This window comes from Lycorma delicatula, chromosome 5 (genome assembly GCF_047948215.1).
Source record: "Lycorma delicatula isolate Av1 chromosome 5, ASM4794821v1, whole genome shotgun sequence".
Lineage (NCBI taxonomy): Eukaryota > Metazoa > Arthropoda > Insecta > Hemiptera > Fulgoridae > Lycorma > Lycorma delicatula.
In genome coordinates this window covers 41,588,686-41,609,594 of record NC_134459.1, presented here as the reverse complement: position 1 = coordinate 41,609,594, position 20,909 = coordinate 41,588,686, and the positions used below count along the sequence as shown (strand labels likewise).

Here is a 20,909-nt window from a genome sequence, read left to right as displayed (position 1 = left end):
ACTAACATTATTAAACATAAAAACGGAGAATAAATTTTATGGATGAATGATAACTGATTATCTTAGTATGCTTTAAGTTTTACACTTTTGAAAAAAAAATTATTGTAAAGCTGAAAAGGGGATGGACAGATCAATAAAAAAAGTATCCAAAAGATCGAGAAGTCTAATGGTTGCAGAAGAAGAAGAGAGAGAACTAAAGTTATTAAAAATGTTAAAAATTAAATTTATAATAGATATTTAATAAAATGGCATTCATGTAGGTAAACTAACAAATATTTCTGAAAAAGAGTGCCCATTACTATAGTCTATGTTATTCTGAAATAATCTAAGTTTGAATCAGGCCCGATAATAAACGAAGCTACGAGTTTTAGAGTAAACGAATAAGCCTTTAAATTTTTATGTGTATAAGAAAATACATATTGCTATATTAATTATATATATATTTATCGGGTGGAAGAAAAGTAACTCCAAGCTGTGATGATTTTTATTGACGGATAGGATAATTAAGTTTTCTATTATTTTCTTCTTCAAAAGTAAACTCTGAATTACTGCGCAAGCCATTGATTAGGATGTTCATACTATTAGGCTCATTACGTATATTTTCATTATATATATAACAAAAATATCATCATCATATCGAAAATTTATAACAATATCATGATTTTTTCTCAAGGCATTATCAATAGTTTGGACAGAATCTGATAACATATTTTTTGCAATGGCAATAAAAGATAAGGACTATATGAATTTTAATTAGTTTAGACGTAATCTTAGAACAGATAACACGGCAATTTTTCGTTCTTTTTGTAAATATACACTTCAATATGTAATACTGCGAAGTGGTGTTATGTTTTATTTGTGTAAGAATAACAAAACCCGATATGGATAATTTTTATTTCCTAACGATGCTGATACATTGATGCGGCGAAATATGTAGGAAAATATTACTATGACAAAGCTCGGTAAGACAAGATTAAAATTATATGTGTTTTTAGTAAAAAAATAAAAAATAAAATAAAATATACAAATACGATAAAAATGCTGATCAAAAAGTTAATAAATATATACACCGGGTGATCATTTGAAAAGTTACCATGTTTATTATTCAACAGCTATCAGTCCCATCGTATTTTTATTTAAAGACATGTACACCTTTACACCAATCTCGGGGGGAACCTTTTTAAAATTATTTTAAAAGGAGTGGAACCCACCCTCTCCGCTAACCCAACCCCAAATCAAAAATCTTAAATGGAAATGATAACATTTAATTACATTAATTGACAACCCGGAAAAAAGTAATAAATTTTGGCGAAAAGAAAATTAAAATCCGCCCACCCTTGGGGGCGGATTTTATTTCTCTGAATACAAGCTGCATCGTCTCATTTAAAAAAAAAAATAAGTTTTCACCCTTGAAAATTTTGAAAACATTTAAGGACGACATTTTGTACTGGTAATTTAGAAAATAATTTTCACAGTTTTAATTCACAGATTATGATTATTTCAAATGGTTTAAGAAGTAATATCACGTAATTTTATTGTTGTTTTTGTTGGACTGGAATTTAAAAAAAGTACTACCCCAAATGGTTTTTCGCAACTACCGAGTGAAGGGGTGGGCAAATTTTAATTTTCTTTTCGCCAAAATTTATTACATTTTTCGGGCTGTCAATTAATGTAATTAAATGTTACCATTGTCATTTAAGATTTTTGAGTTGCGGTAGGGTTAACGGAGAGGGTGGGTTCCACTCCTTTGAAAATAATTTTAAAAAGGTTCCCCCCGAGAATGGTGTAAAGGTGTACATGTCTTTAAATAAAAATACGATTTGACTGACAGCTGTTGAATAATAAATATGATAACCTTTCAAATAGTCACCCGGTATATGTATATAAATATTAGTAAAAAAATTTCATACACACAAATACATATGTATATATTTCAGATTTAATATCTTATAAGTGGCTACACTTGAAATATATTTATTAATTAGGATACTTCCGTAAAGTCAAAAAAATTCCGTAGTAAATAATAAGTTATTTCATTAAAACGTAGTTATCATGAAATATACTAAAAAGAAACTATTTTTGACCCTTGAACTTTATTTTTAATCATTTATTTCATTGATTTTGCAAAATATTTACTAAAAATTACACGTAAGTATAATAATACTATAACACAAGAAACAGCACACATACTGCCGGAACGGAAGTAACTTCGTCTTTCATACAGAAATTCCTGTTTTGAATCCTACCAGGTTTGGAATTTTTCATACGCTAAAAATTTAAGTATAACATTCCTTCTTGTAAGTTGGAGCCAAGAAGGACAATAGACCATATAAGTTTTGCCACATCCCTGTTCACACCCTCAAAAAAACTGTGAAAAACGGTAACTATTATTTTGAATATCCGACATAAATTATAATATTTAGAGATGGTAGCAGTTTTTGAGAAAGGGCTAATTATATGAATAAATGATCTAGTTTTGTTGTTAGCTGAAAACTTTTACGTTGTGATGAAAGCATGCGGAATAAATTCTGAATTTCTGAGAGGGAGAGAAAATTATTATTGGCAAAAAGACCCCTAAATCAATGTTTTATATTTTATTTTGAGTACAAATAAGAAAAATACCAAATTATTTTATATTAAATCTATACCACTTTCAGGAATGATTAATTTATTATGAGTAAATCAAATAGATTAAAACCGTTTCATTAATGCTACCTAAGGGACATTTTGATCCAATTTGATTTTGATTCAATCCTATAACCTTTTGATAATATCTAATTTTTCGATTATCTATTTTAATTAAAATTTTATTATCTATTGTGTGTTGTAATGTTATTTTCATCTTGCCCTTTTCTCTGTAATTTTTTCCATCCACCTCCTACCACCGATGAAAATGAATAAATATTTCATTCTGATCCGACCATAATAATAAATCATGTTAGTAATGAATGAATAAGTGTGTTACACGACGGATAAAATTCTGGGAACGGCCCCAAAATTAACGTGGGTAGATCAAGGGATTCCTTGGTAAAAATCTTGATCGTAGTAGCCCCACAATAAATTATAAAATAAAATAAAAATATGTAAGTATTTGTAATAATATGTAAGTTCTAATTAAATATTTTTAATAACTTTAAAAGTAATAGATGAAATAATAGTAAAAAAGTGAAGGTACAAGATTAATAAAATAAAAAATTCAGAAGGCGGTAATGTGCATATATTTAATTATATATTTAAGTAAACATCAAACGGAGGTAGAAAAAATTCAGATTAAACAAATCAGAATTATCTAAAAATCCTCCAACAGAAAAGTATGTTTCTATAACAAAAAACATATTAAATTAAGATAAAATCAATACGGGTGCCAAATAATGATGTTACAACCGATTTTTATATGTTGAAAAATAGTTTTAACATTTTAACAAGGCCCTAAGAGGTGATATTATTTGTATAATTCATTTAGGAATATACATAACCATATAATAAAAGTTAAATAATAATGAAAAACTTAGCGTTTTACAAAGACGCTCCTTAACAAAACAATATATATCCCGTATGTTTTCAATAAATATTCCTTAATTAAACTGACATGAGTCTAATCCAATATTTCCAAACTTTAGCAGTGACTTTTTTCACTCCAACTTTGTCTAATACTTCTTCATTCCTAACCTTACACTTCCATATCAATTAATTTTTTTATATACTAAAAAACACTCATAAAATCCTTCGTTTCAGTCTGTGGAGAACTGGAAGCACTACAAGCTGTATTAGAAGCAGGAGCAGAACCGTCAACACCAGATATGCACGGTGGATATCCGGTACATTATGCAGCACAAATGTGCGGACCGGGATCTGAAGTAGCATCGGATTCAACAGTAGGAATGTCCGTTTTAACAACATTATTAGATCATAAAGTACCTGTTAATGTTACGGATAAAGATGGAAGACAACCGATATTGTGGGCTGCTAGTGCAGGTATAATTAATTTAATAAATAATTAAAATAGATTTATTAAATAATAATAAAAAAATAATTTGTGAAAATTACAGACAATTAAAAAGGGAATAAGATATTAGTATTTAATTAAAATATCACTAATATTTTTCTTACAGAATAGTATAAATGATCGCAGAGAAAATTAAATTAAATATTTTTTAATTTAATTCAATTACAATTAGGAATTACAAAGACAATTCTCTTTTGTCTTCAGTCATTTGACTGGTTTGATGCAGCTCTCCAACATTCCCTATCTAATGCTAGTCGTTTCTAATGTATTATGAACATTATAAATATTAAGAAACGTTTTGATTTTTAGAAATGAAAACGTTTTTAAGTTTTCTATACGAAATTTAAAAACTACAAAACTTGAAGAGGAAGTTACTTACATCAGAGTTAGAACACATGAAAAGTAAACTGAAAAAATGTATAAAGCATAACATTAAAAAAATTTTACAAACTTATTAGAATTAGGTAGTGGGGAGACACTGCTGTTTAACACTATCCACCCTTTAAGTCGAGAAAATTTGAAAGAAATATCGGATGGCCAAATAGGAGCAAGCATAGGTGGAAAAAATATAAATCGGGTCAGATTTGCTGACGATCTGTTGATTGTACCTAAAGACACTCAGACATTACAAGGAATGATAAAAGCATTGTAACTAGGGATGAAGGAATATGGGATGAGAATAAATGTGAGGAAAACAAAAGTTATGAAGGTGAACGAAAAAGAAACTATGGATGTTGTAAAATCAGAAGGAAAATTGAATAAGTAAAAAAATACAGATATCTCGGGACAGTACTAACTGAAGACCGGAAGAGTGAATAAGAGATTCTTAGGACAAGAATTACAATGGCAAAGGAAGTATTTTTTAGAAAGAAAAACTTACTCTGCAGCAAGATGGATCTGAACCTGAGGAAGAAACTAGTAAAGTGCTATGTTTGGAGTATATCTTGTACGGTAGTCAAACACGGAAACTGGGAAAAAAGGAAAAGGATAAGAACGAGGTTTTTGATATGCGGGTCTGGAGGAGGTTGGAGAAGATAAAACGGGTGGAATGAGTAAGTAACGTTGAAGTTATAAGAATAATAAATGAAAATAGATCAAATTGGCTACTATCAAAAGGAGCAAAGGAAACTGGATCGGGGATATAATTAGGGGAAAATGAATAATAAATACAGTTCTTGAAGGTTCCGTTGAAGGTGAAAAAAGAGGTTGAAGTTAGTAAATGACATAAAAGGTAATGAAAATTATGAAGTGAAATGCACGGCACAGAAACAAGAGTCAACAGTGTACCAGGGACCTGTCGACAGGCAGAATACCACGTGTTGATGAAGATGAATTAGAAAAAGAAAAAATCATTTTTGAAAATGGTAGAAAGTTAGACCAGATAATTGAAGCTTTAATTAAACCTTTTTTAATAAATTTTAATTATAAAAAATAAAAATATTTCAAGTGAAAGCTAAATTAAACGAAAGAAATCAATGATTTTTAAATTATCTAAGCAATTTTTTACGTAAGAAATTTTTATTTATTTATTTTTTGTTTAAGATACTTGGATAATAACAAAACAGAAACTTTTTATGAATGAAGATTAGCTTGACAGACCAGTTAACAAATTCGTATGATAACACTATCTTTTTATAAAATTATTATTTTTATAAAGTATTTTATAATTACGGGTACATTAACTATAGTTTAGATATATACACGGATTTAAGTTACCTTTACCCCGATACAGTAGTATGACTGGGCGGTCCAGAAAGTAACACGTTTGTGCCTAGACTGGAGTTGGGTGGGGATAGAGCCGCCATCTTGGCGGCAAAACGTCTCTACACTCAGTACGCATCAAGCTGTCGTAGCGTGTGGGCTGCGATTTTTCTACTTTGTTCGTTGTGAATTATTGAAATGTGGGCTTCATTAGATAATCCCACCAGTTGTGAGGTACGTTCAGCTATTAGGTTTCTACTGGCAAAAAATCTCAAACCAATTGAAATTCATCGGCAACTTTGTGAGGTTTACGAAGATGGAATAATGAGTGAAGGTGGAGTAAGGCAGTGGTGCATTCAGTTTAAAAATGGCCGCACCAGTATTAATGATGAGGACCGTAGTGGTCGTCCTAACCTTGTTACTGATGAACTGACGATGAAAATCAATGATAAAATTCGTGAAAATCGCCGCATTACTATTATGGAACTCTCGCTTCATTTCACGAAGTTTACTGCATGAAATTGTATCGGGGAAGATTGGTTATCACAAGTTTTATGCAAGATAGGTGCCAAAATTCTAAGGCGGCAGATTTCTACAGAGAAGGAATTGAAAAGCTTTGTGCATCTTTATGATAAGTGCCTCAATTTAATTGGCGATTATGTATAAAAATAGTTTAAGATTATCCCTATCAAATGCATATAAGAAAATCTTTTTTTTTTATTTGGTTGGTTTTTTATTTCAAAACTTAAGTTACTTTCTGGACAGCCTTTGTACATAATAACGTTTTAACAACAAACATAACTAATTTAATATATTACAGATATTCTGGCAAGCTTCTTTTCTTTAATTTATGGTTTTTACCATAAAATATTAACCATATTTATCATAAGATATTTCTGTTCATTGCAAACTACTTCTTATTTTTCTAAGAAACCGTACAGGGGAACCTCAGTAAAAGTTTCGAAAAATTTATCTTACCATGTACTTGTTTCAATTCGTAATTACATATTTATTTCTTCTCCCCTGCCCCAAAGAAAACACGTTAATGTACTTCCAGTGATAAAACACACAGAATAACTATTCTGCCGGTCGACAGGACGAAGCTGCTGATTGAAATTTCATAAAATAAATATTCTCTATGAATCTTTTCTCCCTTAAATAAAAAAATATTCAATTTCACTGTTATTGGCTAAAATAAATTCTCAATAAAAAAAAATCATAGAAAACCATTCTTGAATGGGATCTCTATCTGAAATTATATAAAAAAAAAAACGTTTTTACAAAAACTTTTGAAACCTTTTCAATTTTAGTTATTGCCTCAACCAATATCATTAATACGATTAATTGTGTTTAATATAATATATTAAAAATATTAAGCCTATTTAAGTTAAATATACGTCAAGATTTTCATTTTTTCGACACCGATCACTGTAGGACCACAAAGAATAGTTGTTAGCTCTCCAATACTCCATCATTCTTTCATTGTGCCGATTCCTCCTTTCTTCCGACCACTTTAGGTTAGCGCATTTTTTCTTCTCCTTCTGGATCCCTTTGTTAAGATTTTTTCCCTAAACACACTTTATCTTTTAAATCTATCACGTTTATGTTTCCTACCATTAGGTCCTCCTTAATTTCCTTGAACCATTTAACATTTGTCTTTTCACCATTACACTTGTGAAAAATTGTCTTCGTAAACTTGTTTGAATCCATTCCTGTCAGATACTCGTAGAACGTTAGTCTTCTATTACGTATTACTTCCGTGATTCTAATTAACTCCCGATAAAGTTTCTCATTTTTCCTTAATTTCCAACCATCGTTATTTTTTGGGGGCCCTAGGATTTTCCTTACTATCCTTTTTTCAGCAAATTCCAGTTTATCTGTTTCCCCTTGGTTCAGAGCTATGTATTCTGTCACGTGTAAAATTTGGTAGCATTACCCCTAGTAGTAGTGTGCCTGATTTTGCCCATCCTTGAGATCCGTTTCTTATTGTATACTTCCTTCGTTAGTCTATAGGAGTTTGCAATCTAATTGAAAATCTCTATTTAGTTGTTAATTTTACTAAATTATTTTCTTTTAAAGAACTTTATTATAACGCATAATAATAATAATGCATAATTTTAATGAAGTGCATATGTTGATATTCTAGTGTTGCATTTTACTATTTAAAAAGAAATTCATATTTAAACATAGATATAACTATTGTCTTTATTCAAAAAAGTCTAATTGATACATAATTATATTTTTAACATAGTATCCCGTATATTATTTTATTTGTAACATTAAAAGAATATATCATTCAACGACTGAATTAAATATTTATTGAATTTCAGGAAGTGCAGATGCTATTTTAGCATTATTTAACGCAGGGGCTAATGTTGAAGCAGAAGACAAAGATGGATTGACGGGTAAGTGTTAAATACATCAACATTACCGTCAACATTAAAACGTAACTATCGAATGAAATTATGTAAAAATAATTGGCAACGAAAACGATTTTGTTGAATGTCCTGATATTTCCAGGTATAAATTTACCTTGTAATATTACCCTTTGTATAATAAATTTATACAAATAAATTTATCCCGAATAATAAAGCTGCAACGCTTTTTATTTATCCTTAAGACATTACAAATTTTATTAACTAAGAAAATTAATTTAATAAATGTTTATAAATAAATTATCGATTTGTTAAGTAGTATAAGTTAGAAAATCATTAAAAAAAATTAAGTATACGTAGAAATAGTAAAAAAAAATAAATAAATAAATAAATTCTGTACTATAACGTAAATATGTCGTTATGTTTCATTAATTTGAAATAAAAAGCCTCAAATCATACAATTGTTTGGTACTCAGACAAAAATTTCTGTTCTAAAAATGTCGGAAAAGGAGGGTTTTGCACTTAGAAAATTTTTATTTTAAGAACAGTATAGGATTTTTAAATATTAATATTTAACGAGTTATTCAAAATAAAATCGACAAAAATATCAATATATTAAAAAAAAAATTATAATTCAATCAGATTTGCTCTCTTGATAAAATTCCCGGTTTGTTTTAAAAATTACGCAGTAAAAGAATAATAAAAAAAAAGTAAAAATTAAAAAAAAACTGTTGGTCCAGTTGACTCCCTTGATCTAATGATTGCTATCTATAAACAGCGAATTATAAAGTATTTAATTACAGCTAGAAATTGATAAACAGCTAAAGAAACAGAAATTATAAAAACATTTTTTTAAAAATTAAAATTCTGAAAGTTGGGTACTACGAGATTTCTTTTTTTTTAAATTTTCAGTTGTGTATATTAATTCAGCAATTAGTTACAGATGTTGGATTTTTAATCTGGAAAACTAAATTTAAAAAAAAAACTGTATATATTTTAAGTATGCGTCTCATTCAGCGCCCTTGTTTTTGGGGGCTTAAAATTTAATTTGAGTATTTACTTTAATAAGACTAAAAAAATTAGTTTACTAAAACAAATATGGGTTTACTAAATATATATGCATATAAAGTTTGATATTTTTAGATAACAGATTTGTATATAAATATATCCTATTCTAAAAACGGTATTTGTCTGTGTCTGCGTCCCCCTTAGCTTAGAACCGGAATTTACCGATCACTAGTGGAAAATCCCTATTCGTTAGTACATGTCTCGTGGTGGTCAGGTGTATACTTTTTATGTTATTATATATTGATATACCGCATATATATCGAAGTTTTGGGAAAATTTAGTTCTTTTTACCCGGATCCGAATTTTCGGACGAAAATCGCAAATATATAGAAAATGGTCGCTCCTAGCGCTCTGAAACTTTTTTCGGCCCCCTCCACCATAACCCCATTTATTCCCAGTGATATCCGTCGGATGATAATATTTTCATGTGCCCCCGGGGCGCCGTCGGAAATTGGGGAAGGGGTGCGATGGGGTGCCACCGTAATATCTCGCATCCGCTTTCCCGATTTTCACGATTCAAACGGCGTATGTATTAGCAGGTCGAACGCTAACTGTTTAATGCATCGGGTACACATTACATGATCACGGACTGCGTCCTTATCATGTCCAGAAAGTTCAATACCTCCAGCTTAGTGACCATGTCAGACGATTATAGCTTTGTCAGTAGGTTACCAATAATTACCACTTAATTCCGTTCTTACTATTTTCGGACGAAGCTACTTTTACCTGTAAAGGTATAAACATATAAGATTCACATCAATGGTGTAAAGAAAAACCACATGCTGTAGTTTAATTAAATTTCCAGCAACGTTTTTCGGTGAAAGTTTAGTATGGCGTAATTAAAAACCAATAAATAGGCTCTTTCGTACTAGAAGAACGTGTCACGTGGAGAAATTATCTGGAAATTTTAAACAATGAATTTCTCATAGTGCTTCAAAATTTATCGTTAACGAAACTAATTGAATTATACTTAATGGAACACAAAAAAATTTTCACGAATGAAATAAGACAATTCTTAGGTGAAAGATTTCCTGGTGAAAGGATTGGACGTAGAGAGCTGGTAAATTGGCCACCTAGATCATCGGACCTTACTCCTTTAGATTTTTGTTTATGGTGATGATTGAAATGTGAGATATACAACAAAAAGTAGACACATGTGATGTGTCTACTTTTCAGTAGCGATCAATACATCTGATGTACTGATCGCTTGAGTATTCTCAATAAGGAACGCGAAGATATTAGATTGGCGACCTATTTATTTATTTTGCAGGTGTTTCTGCATACGTGTACACCAAATTTCATTACAATATCTCAATCTGTTCTTAAGATATACATTTTTATAGAAAAAGCACAAAATGGGGAATAGAAGGAAAAGGAAGCGAGGTAAGGCATTTGTCTACGTGAACGTTTTTGTTTGCTTTGAATTACTTCCTCAAGTTTGGGCAACATCTCCTGGGAGACTGAATATGTAATTGTGCTATTTCAAGACTAATCTCAGTTTATTGAAAAAAAAACTATTTTTACCTGTATGCCAAATTTAAAATACCTTAATTCAATTAATTATATTCTATAGTATAATAAAATAACCTTATATTGGCTATGCGATTCTGAGGGACTTGGACACCCTGACATAAGTTAATAACATATGAAGCTGGTTACCCTTACTAGAAATGGGCGAGGGTTGTTTTTTTTTTTGGAAAATCTGAACCTATACTCCGCTGGCTCATTAGTTTCAATAAAAAAGGAATTTTTTTAGTGTACAAAATACATGAATATATATTGTCGGATATGTCGTTCAACAAAAAATCATTGAGATGAGTAAAAAGTTTTCCTATTCTGAGAAAAATGACTACTTTTTGAAGGATTTTGAACAGAAGGGACCATTCTGTTCAGGATGGATTTGTTTGTCTCGTATTCGTCATTTACTTGGGTAGATCGTAATTTCATATTATTCATTCTTATTCCTTCTTTACCGGTTTAACTTCTACGGGTTTGAATCTGGAAAATTCATACTGCCCATGTTTGGACCAGTGGAGCAGGTATACTATGATCTAGTAAGAATTAAAATGACGTCATTTAACGACTTATTTTTTCAGCTAACGCCCAAATGGTCTATTTGAGTAAAGCAGGGTGGAATTTGGAATCGCATTTCCATCTCATTGTTTTCACAGCGTCTCATATGTGCTGTAAACCCAGTTATAATTCGACAGCTGCTCTTCTCCAGTCTTGCATCGCAGCCCAATCTGAGCAACTAACATTCAGATCAGCTCCGGACACTATCGTTACCTGAACTCATCGATTGAAGTACGCAAGTTAAAAAGGAGCACTTGTAATAGTGAAAGGAGAATTGTAAATATATATAATTTTTACTACTGTTTCCTTGACTTCGGTAGCGGAAACATTCAAAGATATTCGTTCCATCCCAAAGATAGAGTTAAAATTCTGATCAGCCTTTTTTTACAGGCACTTATACAGCAGGAGGTAGAATCTTGCATAAGACATCCGGAGACCCGTGTCGCCGGACGTGTCGGATTCCTACCGACTAAACCAGGCCCCCCTCGTCCATGCTCCCTGGAACACCTTTGGGCATAACATCAGGGAACCCAGGCACCCACACATGACAGAACAAACTCACTCAACAAAATAACATTCCAGACAAACAAATAACACACCAACTCACCCAGAGAGTGCACCGAACACCCACCGCACACCCCCTCCCCACGACCATCGCATGCCCTCGCCGTGTTATCGCATTCGGCACCGTACCGCATAACGTGCAACACACCTGCGCGGACACGACCCGAGGCCCGAACACGGGCGAGACAATGTGAACAGGTGAAAACGAAGTCGGACAAACACTCCGACTATACACACACCACACAACCACAACTCACGCCACACTAAAAAAAACCGAGGTCACAAACACTACAATTTTGATCAGGCTTAGAATTTTTCAGACGCTTCACCAATAAAAATTACTAATAAAATGTTAGCGTATTGTAGCTTATAAGTTAATAAATATAAATATTTACTGGATTTCAATCTAGGTTCTGCAGCTTCACAGAACTGCTTAACACCTGGTGAATAATGGTGCCAGTGAGCGGTCGGATTGTTTATAAGACATTTGATTACACTAACTTTCTAGTATCTTCAATAAAATGTAAAAATTATTTTTAATCTATCTGTTATTAGCTCTACATTGCGCAGCAAGCCGAGGACATAGCGAATGTTTAGAAACATTAATAACTTTATGCGGAGCCCAAGTCGATTTGATGGACAGTAACGGATGTTCACCACTCTTTTATGCGGTTACATTAGGTCATGCAGATGCAACACAAGTATTACTGAATCTAGGAGCGCAACCAAATCGTCAAGATAGGAAGGGAAGAACGTAAGTTTTTTCCTTGTAAAAATCTAATATAATTTGTTTTAAAATGAGTTTTCTTTAAATCATTCGCTAAAAAAATACTGAGTCAATCATTTATAAGAGATCTAAAAAAAGATATTTAATAGAAGACTAATAGAGTTAGTTTTGGATAATAATACTATTTACTAAAAATTATTTAAGTAAACCGTTAATAGTAATATATAAACAAACACTGAGCTGAAAATATCGGCTGTTTACATTTACCGCTATATACAGAGTAATATTTAAGTATGAAACAGCTTTATACTGCATATCTGACAGGTATTTGGAGGCAGAAAAAAATGATATTCTACATAGTTAAAAAAAATTGCATTACGGTGGGTTTTTAATTTTTTCCGCCATACTGAATCAAACTTAATTTTTTTAAGATGAAAGGTGGACATATGACACATGATTTTGATTTAAAGTTTACAAGAAAAACAATGGTGAAACCCGTTTTTCTGTTAATGCCTTAGTTATCAAGTTATAACAATCAAATTTGCAATGACGGTAAATCCTGTTAACAATAAAACGAGGTAAAATGCGTTGCATGTTATTTGAAGATCTCATATTTAGTAAAACTAAATAATATATGAACGAGGAAACTAATAAAACTTTCACAAAACAACAAATTTGAACCGTTAGGCCTACAACTTAATTTTTACTGTCACTATCAAATTTTATCATTACAAGTATGTTGAAGTAAAAAGATGAAATGAAGAGTTAATAAGTTGCATTGTTTCAACCTAATACAAACTGCACTGTTGTAAATTAACAGCTGATTTACTCAACTAAATTTGTAATACATTTTTTAAGTAAGTATTTCAGCTGATATGTGTGGAGGTTAGTTTTTATTTAGAAAATAGTAATGTCAGTTGATATAGCCGTTTAATTTGTTGCTGTGTTGTTAATTATTAGTTATTGTTTATTATTATCAGTATTACAGTACTGTTTAAAGTTCGTTATTCTATGCATTAAGGATGTAAAATTCAATAAAATTGTTCATGCAGCCGCGTTTTACCTGGTTTTATTGTTAACACGATTTTTCCGCCATTGCAAATTTGAATGCGTATACTCGATAACGAAAGTATTAACAGAAAAACAAGTTTCACCATTGTTTTTATTGTAAAATTTTAAATCTAAATCATGTGTCATATTTGCCACTTTCCTATTTAAAAAAAAGTAAGTTTGATTCAATATGGCGAATTTAAGATTGCAGAGAAAAATTAAAAACCCACCATAATGCAGATTTTTTTAACTATGTAGATTCCCATTTATTTTTGGCTCCAAATAGCTCTCAAATATACAGAATAAAGCTGTTTCCATACTTAAATATTACCCGGTACGTGCTGTACTGTTCAACAAAGTTTACTGTAAATAATTTGTTTTTATTTCAAAGTTAAACTCACTTACTTATCACGTTAACTAAAGTAACCGTTCTTCGCACAGGCAAATGATAATTTTTAACCTCTTAATTTAGTATGACTGCCCTTTCAACCCAAGAAAACATTTTATATATCAAATCAAAGAGCAATATTTGTGCTAAAGTCAATTTGAAATTTAATCTGTAAACATACTATCTGAGGTTAGTTTTATTCTTCATATGGTGCTTGTTTTAAATGTTTTCGTCAGTTTTTGAAACCAACTGAAGATATTCTTTCATTCAAACATAAAAATTGAGATGCATTTTTACAGAATAGCAAAGTTATTGTAAGTGCTGAATTTCAAGCTACTATCACTGAGATTTAGAAGATTTGTGGGGAGTACAGTTTTTATTCCGTTTTATCCTCAGATAGGGCTAGTTTTGAAGAAAATCCCTAGATTTTTTATCAATATTAATTTCAGTATCACGAAGAAAATATTCTTGAAACATATCGAAATTGCATTCTAAGTGGGGCGAGATGTATAGTCTTGATAAATTATGTTTTTTTAATAGGAGTGTGAATAAATTCTATTGTGAAAAGTAGCTTACTATAAAATGGAAGAACATGTCTGCAGGTTTTAAGTTTGCAGTTTTTCCGGTTTCAAGACTCCTTTTGAACTTATTTTCCAGTTAATCCCTTTAGTTGTAATTAATCAAATTAATTTTTGCTTAAGTTTCGTAAATCTCGAGTTAGGAATAATTATTTGTACAAATTTTAGTTTTTTAGATATTTGGAAAATATGAAAATTATTGATTAAGGAATCAGAGTTGGTTTTTCTATTTGTCAACGGAGTCGATAGATGTATATATAAACAAATTATATGGCTTTACTATTTACCTAAGCTAAATTACAGTTTTATAAAACTGTAATTTAAAATCAATATTCTTTTGTTGTTATATACTTTCACATAATGATTTACCATCTCAAAAACTTAAATAACAGTTGCCCTTTTTTTGTTTGAAGTCTGCTACAAATTGTTTTCGGTAATATTCGGAAAATAACTTTTCTTCTTTCGGAATGTCCAAAAAAAGAATTTTAATGTAATTCAAATGCAGACTACAATATTTGATTATTCATGCATAATTAATTTAAGTTTTATTTCAGTGATATTAATTTTACATTAGTGAATCTATATGTAAATACAAATTTATATTTTATATAAACGATTTATATATTTTTGTATAAATGAAATCTGAATTAATTATATTTACAGACCAGCACATTGCGGTGCAGCAAAAGGACAAATGGAAACACTACGCCTTCTAGCACAACATGATGCTGATTTATGGATGCGTAATGTTAAAGGTGATTATGCATTACATGAAGCAGTCGCATCCGGACGTAAAGAATTAGTCACGTGGTTATTATCACAAAGACCCGACTCTGTTAATGCTGCTAATAATGACGGTCGTTGCCCTCTTCATATAGCCGCTGTTTATAATAACATACAGATGTGCAAGGTCAGTTAAAGATATCATTAAAAGTACCGAAGTCTTTTTTATAATATAATACAAGTCTTTTTCTAGAGGTTGATCTGGTTAATTTTAACGTACGAGTATATAAATAAAAATGTAAATGTTCGTTTGTTCAAAATCTTAAATCTCCGAAAGTTCTTCACCGATTGCTTTGAAATATTGACACAACGTTGCATTCGAATGCGCGCGTGCTTTTATTTACATACTATTTATATACCTAAGATGTCACACCTATAACAGGTAAAAACATGCTTTTTTGAAAAACAGCGCTATCTGTTGGATGTAAAAGCAACACACTCTGTACTAACTATTTTACGATTCCCATTTCAATGTTTCCGATACGGGTCCGCTATAGACTAAAAAACTACTAGACCGATTTACGCGCGGGGAAAATGGGAGAAAGGGAAAAATCGGAAAAGGAAAAAATCGAAAAAGGGAAGAAGGGGAAAAGGAAAAAGGGAAAAAGGACATGGAAAGGGAAAAGGAGAAAAAATAAAAGGGCAGAAGGGAAAGATGAACGGGAAATGGAAATAAAGGAAGGAGAAATGGTGGAAGGAAAGGAAAGGGGGAAACGGTGGAAAGAGAAAGATAAAATTGGTGGGAAAGAAAGGGAATGTGGTAAAAATGAAAACGGGAAAAGGAAAAGGTTAAAGTTTGTGAAGTTCCGTAATGTTCATTTTGTTAATGTTTTATCAAACTTTCAATTGTGTTCGTTTAATCTAAATATATATATACTCAAATCTAGCAATATCGAAGCATTGTCGGGTCTGCTAGTAATTGTAATAAAAAACGTTTCATACCTATATTTACAATTATAAAGTAAAATACAGTTTTTTTTTAATATCATTTCTTGTAGATTTGTAAAATAAACTTGGCTCCTGGCCAAGAATATGAGTTAAATTTTTCGTTAAATTTAATTATAAATTATCATTTATAATTTACAAAAATAATTTTATACTTCTTTTCTCTTTTTCTTATGAACCCAACTGTAAGAGTATTCTACCAAAAAAAGAAAAGATTAATTCATGTTCGCAACGTTTCAAGTTTTTAACACACCAATTTTTACTTCTCACTTGAACACACACACGCACGCACATACACAAAAGGAATGTTATGGGAGTTTAAGAATGAGTAAAGGTTATTCCACAGGAGAAAGCTAATCTTTAAACAAAAAACTATATCGTTTTTAAAAGTTCGTATTGATGCAATTAAACAAATCAAATTTAGAAAAATCATAAATAAATAAAATATGAATAACACGTACAACGTCTACATGTAAAACACCCACAAAAAGATCTATCTCAATAAATACAACAAAATTAAGGCAATATGGTGATTCGTCCAGAAGCGTTGTTCGCGGCAGAATGATTGCTAATGATCAATACAGGACTTTTATGTGAAATACAGAAGAAAGAAAGGACATTTTTTAAAGGAAACCCCCCATAGAACACTATTCTAGAAATTAAAAAAAAAATAACAAAAATAATTTACGAGAGGAGATTAACTTTCACATTCCACATTTTAAAGCTGAATTATAATAGATTCCTAAGAAAATCCTTCTTTTTTGTATAGAAAGAAAAACTAAAAGGGATTACTTAATTTCCTATTCCGGAATTAAAAAATCAGGAATTAAAAGAAATCTCAAAAAAGAGTTTTCTATGAAGTTTCAAAACATAAAATATTAATAATAGAAGAATTTAGGAAAAGGCCAGTGAAAAACTTAAAAAATAGGCAAAAGGGTTGCTTAGCTTTCCCGGCTTTGTCTTTGATACATTTTACTTTCCCGTCTAGATAGCGCTGTAGCAGAGTTATGGCTCCAGCAGGAAAAGTACTGTAATCAATCCATTTTGAGTTCATACGGTTTTCACCGGATCTTAACGTTTTGACACCTAAGAAACCCAAAAAACTGGATGAAAATTTTCCGCGTGTTAATGTTCATATGTACGTGTGTCTAGTGTTGGCCTATAAATCACCTTTTATCTCCAGAAATACGGGACCGATTTTGACAAAACTTGTTCTGATTACTTCTATATATAGACCATTGATGCCATTAAATTTTCAACATAAAAGGTCAAGTGGGTGAGACTTTAGAGCAAGGTTACCGTCAGTATCTCGAGATTTTGCCTAATTAAGGACTTATTTTTCTTAAATACATTTCTTAACAATTAAAAAATAGGAATACTTTCAACAAAAAAAATTTCAAAAATCGCACCCCAACCCCAAAAAAATGCTGTTGTACTCGTCCGCTACATTGTGACGTCACAGGTGATTGGCAGAATTAAATAAATTAATAATATTTAAAGTGCAACAAAAGTAACTCTGGTGGGTCTCGAACTCGATTGCCCGGACAACTCGGTGTATGGTGCGTTAAGCCTCGTGGCTACACCAGTCTGGCGACCGGACAAGCGAAATTTTCTATATAAGTTGTGAAATTACATTAGTTTAGTTAGTACCGACCCTCGCCGCTAGTGCCGCCACACCCGCGTGAATTAATTACGGTATACGCGCGCGTTTTAGTTAGAATCATTGAATTACATAAACGAAAAAATATTATATTTAAAATAAAATGGTAAATATTTTTAATTAAGTTGTGTGTCTAAGCCGTGATTCAGAAACAACCCAAAGATGTAGAATTTTCCTGGAACGCAGCTTTAGTGTGACGGAAAAGTTCTATAACTATGTTATCAGTTTATTTTTGTGCTTTTTGCACTAAAGGGGCATTAAACGTCGACATTTGCAAAGAACCTGATCTTTGCTGCAAAGGAATTGCTGTAAAGGAAGGGAATGTTCCCTTTATAGCTATGATATTGCAGCAGCAATAAAATATAGCGAAGAAAATAAAGATACTGGCAAGAGTAAAACTAAGAAAAATGTTAAACGTGGCCCGTAGTTGGCGGAAACGAAAATAAATTAATAGAAAAATATTAAGACAGGTTGATTTTAAACGCTCGTAGGGAAATGTATTTTTTTTCATGCCTACAGTTAAAAATAACGATGTCCAAATTAGTTCTTTTATAATTTTTTTTTGTACGTAGAATTTTAAATATGTTCATATTTTTTTATTTAAGTTGACCCATATTTGATAATGGAACACAATTACAATTAGTACAAAACAATTAGTTACAGTTACAATTAGTAGATGATATGTATGAGTTTATAAGCGAATAACGTATGCATATAATAATGTATATGTACTTATAAAGTACGGGATTTGAACACAGAACACTTTGATAAAACGAGATGATAAAATTTCACCACAGAGATCAGCAGAAAAAATGATGAAAACTATAGTTTTCATGAAATTATAAAATTTTTGTAAGATTTCATTTTCTAAACCCAAAACTGTTTTTGTCATTGGATTTTATGTTTGTATTTTGTCACTGATTTATTATAATTATAGCTAACTTTGCTAAATTTTAACTTCTTAAAAAATTTCTTAAAAACGTCTCGTACAATTTAAAAAAAAATTTGCTGTAGTTATTTTTATATGGAGTAATATATTTTATCCAATATATTTTAATTCGTAAACAATCTACAAAAAATTACTGAATTTTTTCCTTATTATTTCATTATAAATCTTTAAATGATAAATTTCAAAACTGAGTTTTTCAAATACAACTATGTAAATAAAGAAATGTAGTAATAATGCTTTTTACACATATTTTCAGTATCTTTTTTCCCCCCTACATCCCTGGGCCGGACATCCAGTTAAGTATACTCGGCCCAGGGACGTGTCTTTGACTCTAAGGCGGTCTTCCCACCCGCCGGTTTTACACCCGGTACGGCAGGTCAACCGCCCCGGTACAGATCTTTTTTTTGCCTGCCTCTAATTCCCACCAAGGGAGGCCAAGCCCGGCAGCCCGGCTATGCCGTTCCCAACCCCACCCGACAGGAACCGGGTCTCGGTCTTTATGCCTTTTCGCCTCTAACCGGCGTGACCAGCACAAGGGGCGCACGCACCCCCAGAACCAGCCCCGCCGGCCGGTTCTAGGTCTTTTCTTTCCCCGCGATTTCTCCCCTGGAGTCCCCGTCCCCTCATTGAAACCCGCACACCAAGGCATGCAGGCTCTCAGAGACGGCGCTATCCACCCTTCCCTATCACCGAATACGCCCACGGTTCCCCCGTCTTGACTCCTCTTCTTTGGTTCGAAGAACTGTGCTAGCAGAGTTTTTGAAAACATTCCAATTTTGCTCGTTGACTAGCGCCCACTCAATTATATTGTTAGCATCCAAATTGTTGTCTACAATAAATTGTCTATATTGTCCCCACCGCCAGCAGTCAAACACCGTGTGATTCACATCGTCCACCTCCTGGCAGTAGTCGCAATAAGGCGTATCTCTTCTGCCAAATCTTTTAAGGTAGTTTCCAAAGCACCCATGACCGGACATAAGTTGTGTAATATAAAAATTTACTTCACCATGTTGGCGATCCAACCAAGCATCCAGATTGTGTATGAGCCTTCTGGTCCAGGCCGCCACATTGGCCCCATCCCACGCCTCCTTCCACCACTGTCTGGTCATTGCTTAGCCTCAGCCCTACTGCGCCCCACTTTTAGTTTCCTACTTCTGACCTGCAGGTCTATCGGCGGAACCGACGCCAAAAAACACGATACCTCATATGACAATGTTCTGTAGCCAGCCACCACTCCTAGTAATGCCGTTCGATGCATACTTCTTAGCTTCTCTTTGTTCCTTTGCACTCTAATTGCCTCTGCCCAGACAGGCGCTGCGTACAGCGCTGCAGGCACCACTGCAGATGTTATCAGCCTCCTTTTAGATGCCCCCAGTACTGTATGCTCTGTAAATAACCTTTTTATAGCTTTGATAGTAGGTACAACTCTCTTGCACACCTTATCGATGTGCCCACCAACCTTGAGGCTCTCATCTATGGTTACTCCAAGGTATTTAGTGCTGCTGACCTCTGTTATATCCTCTCCACGGATCGCAACTCGAACGCTACGAAGTCTTCTTCTGCCCGTGAAGAGGATACACCTGCTTTTGGCCGGGGACACATCCATGTTGATGCTAGTAAGCCATGCATCTATAAGCTGTAGAGAGCGGTTTGCCTTGTTCTCCACATCATCCAACTCTTTGTCTTTCACAAGTATTGCAATATCATCGGCGTAGGTAACCACGTCGACTCCTCCCGGATACGGTAACCGTGGTACTTGATCATAGAAAGTGTTCCACAACAGAGGCCCAAAAACGGACCCCTGCGGGACACCTCCAAAGACTTGAAATTTCTCCACTCCCTCCACTGTACGGACCTCCGTCCATCTCTGTGCCAGATAGTTGTCTACCTGATTCAATAAGTAGTCGCTTATGTTCATTTGTCCAAGCGCTGTTATGATGGCCTCCCACGGCACCGACCCGAACGCATTTTTATGTCTAGTTGAATCATCAGCGGGATCTTTCAGGTCCTCCAGGTTCCCCTCCGTGCCTCCGCAGCCCACT

At 32.6% G+C, this 20,909-nt stretch overlaps 2 protein-coding genes across 2 annotated transcripts in view; one reads left to right on the top strand and one right to left on the bottom strand.

Moving 5' to 3' along the window:
- The window catches only part of LOC142324884 (molecular chaperone MKKS-like), a 268,322-nt gene that overhangs the window by 65,650 nt on the left and 181,763 nt on the right, over nucleotides 1-20,909 (bottom strand). The window lies entirely within an intron of this gene.
- The window catches only part of LOC142325669 (uncharacterized), a 90,022-nt gene that overhangs the window by 36,743 nt on the left and 32,370 nt on the right, over nucleotides 1-20,909 (top strand). The window contains exons 3-6 of the mRNA XM_075367704.1: nucleotides 3,736-3,975; nucleotides 8,038-8,112; nucleotides 12,343-12,541; nucleotides 15,194-15,440. Of these exons, the coding sequence (XP_075223819.1) occupies nucleotides 3,736-3,975; nucleotides 8,038-8,112; nucleotides 12,343-12,541; nucleotides 15,194-15,440 (761 nt within the window). The remainder of the gene's footprint in view (nucleotides 1-3,735; nucleotides 3,976-8,037; nucleotides 8,113-12,342; nucleotides 12,542-15,193; nucleotides 15,441-20,909) is intronic.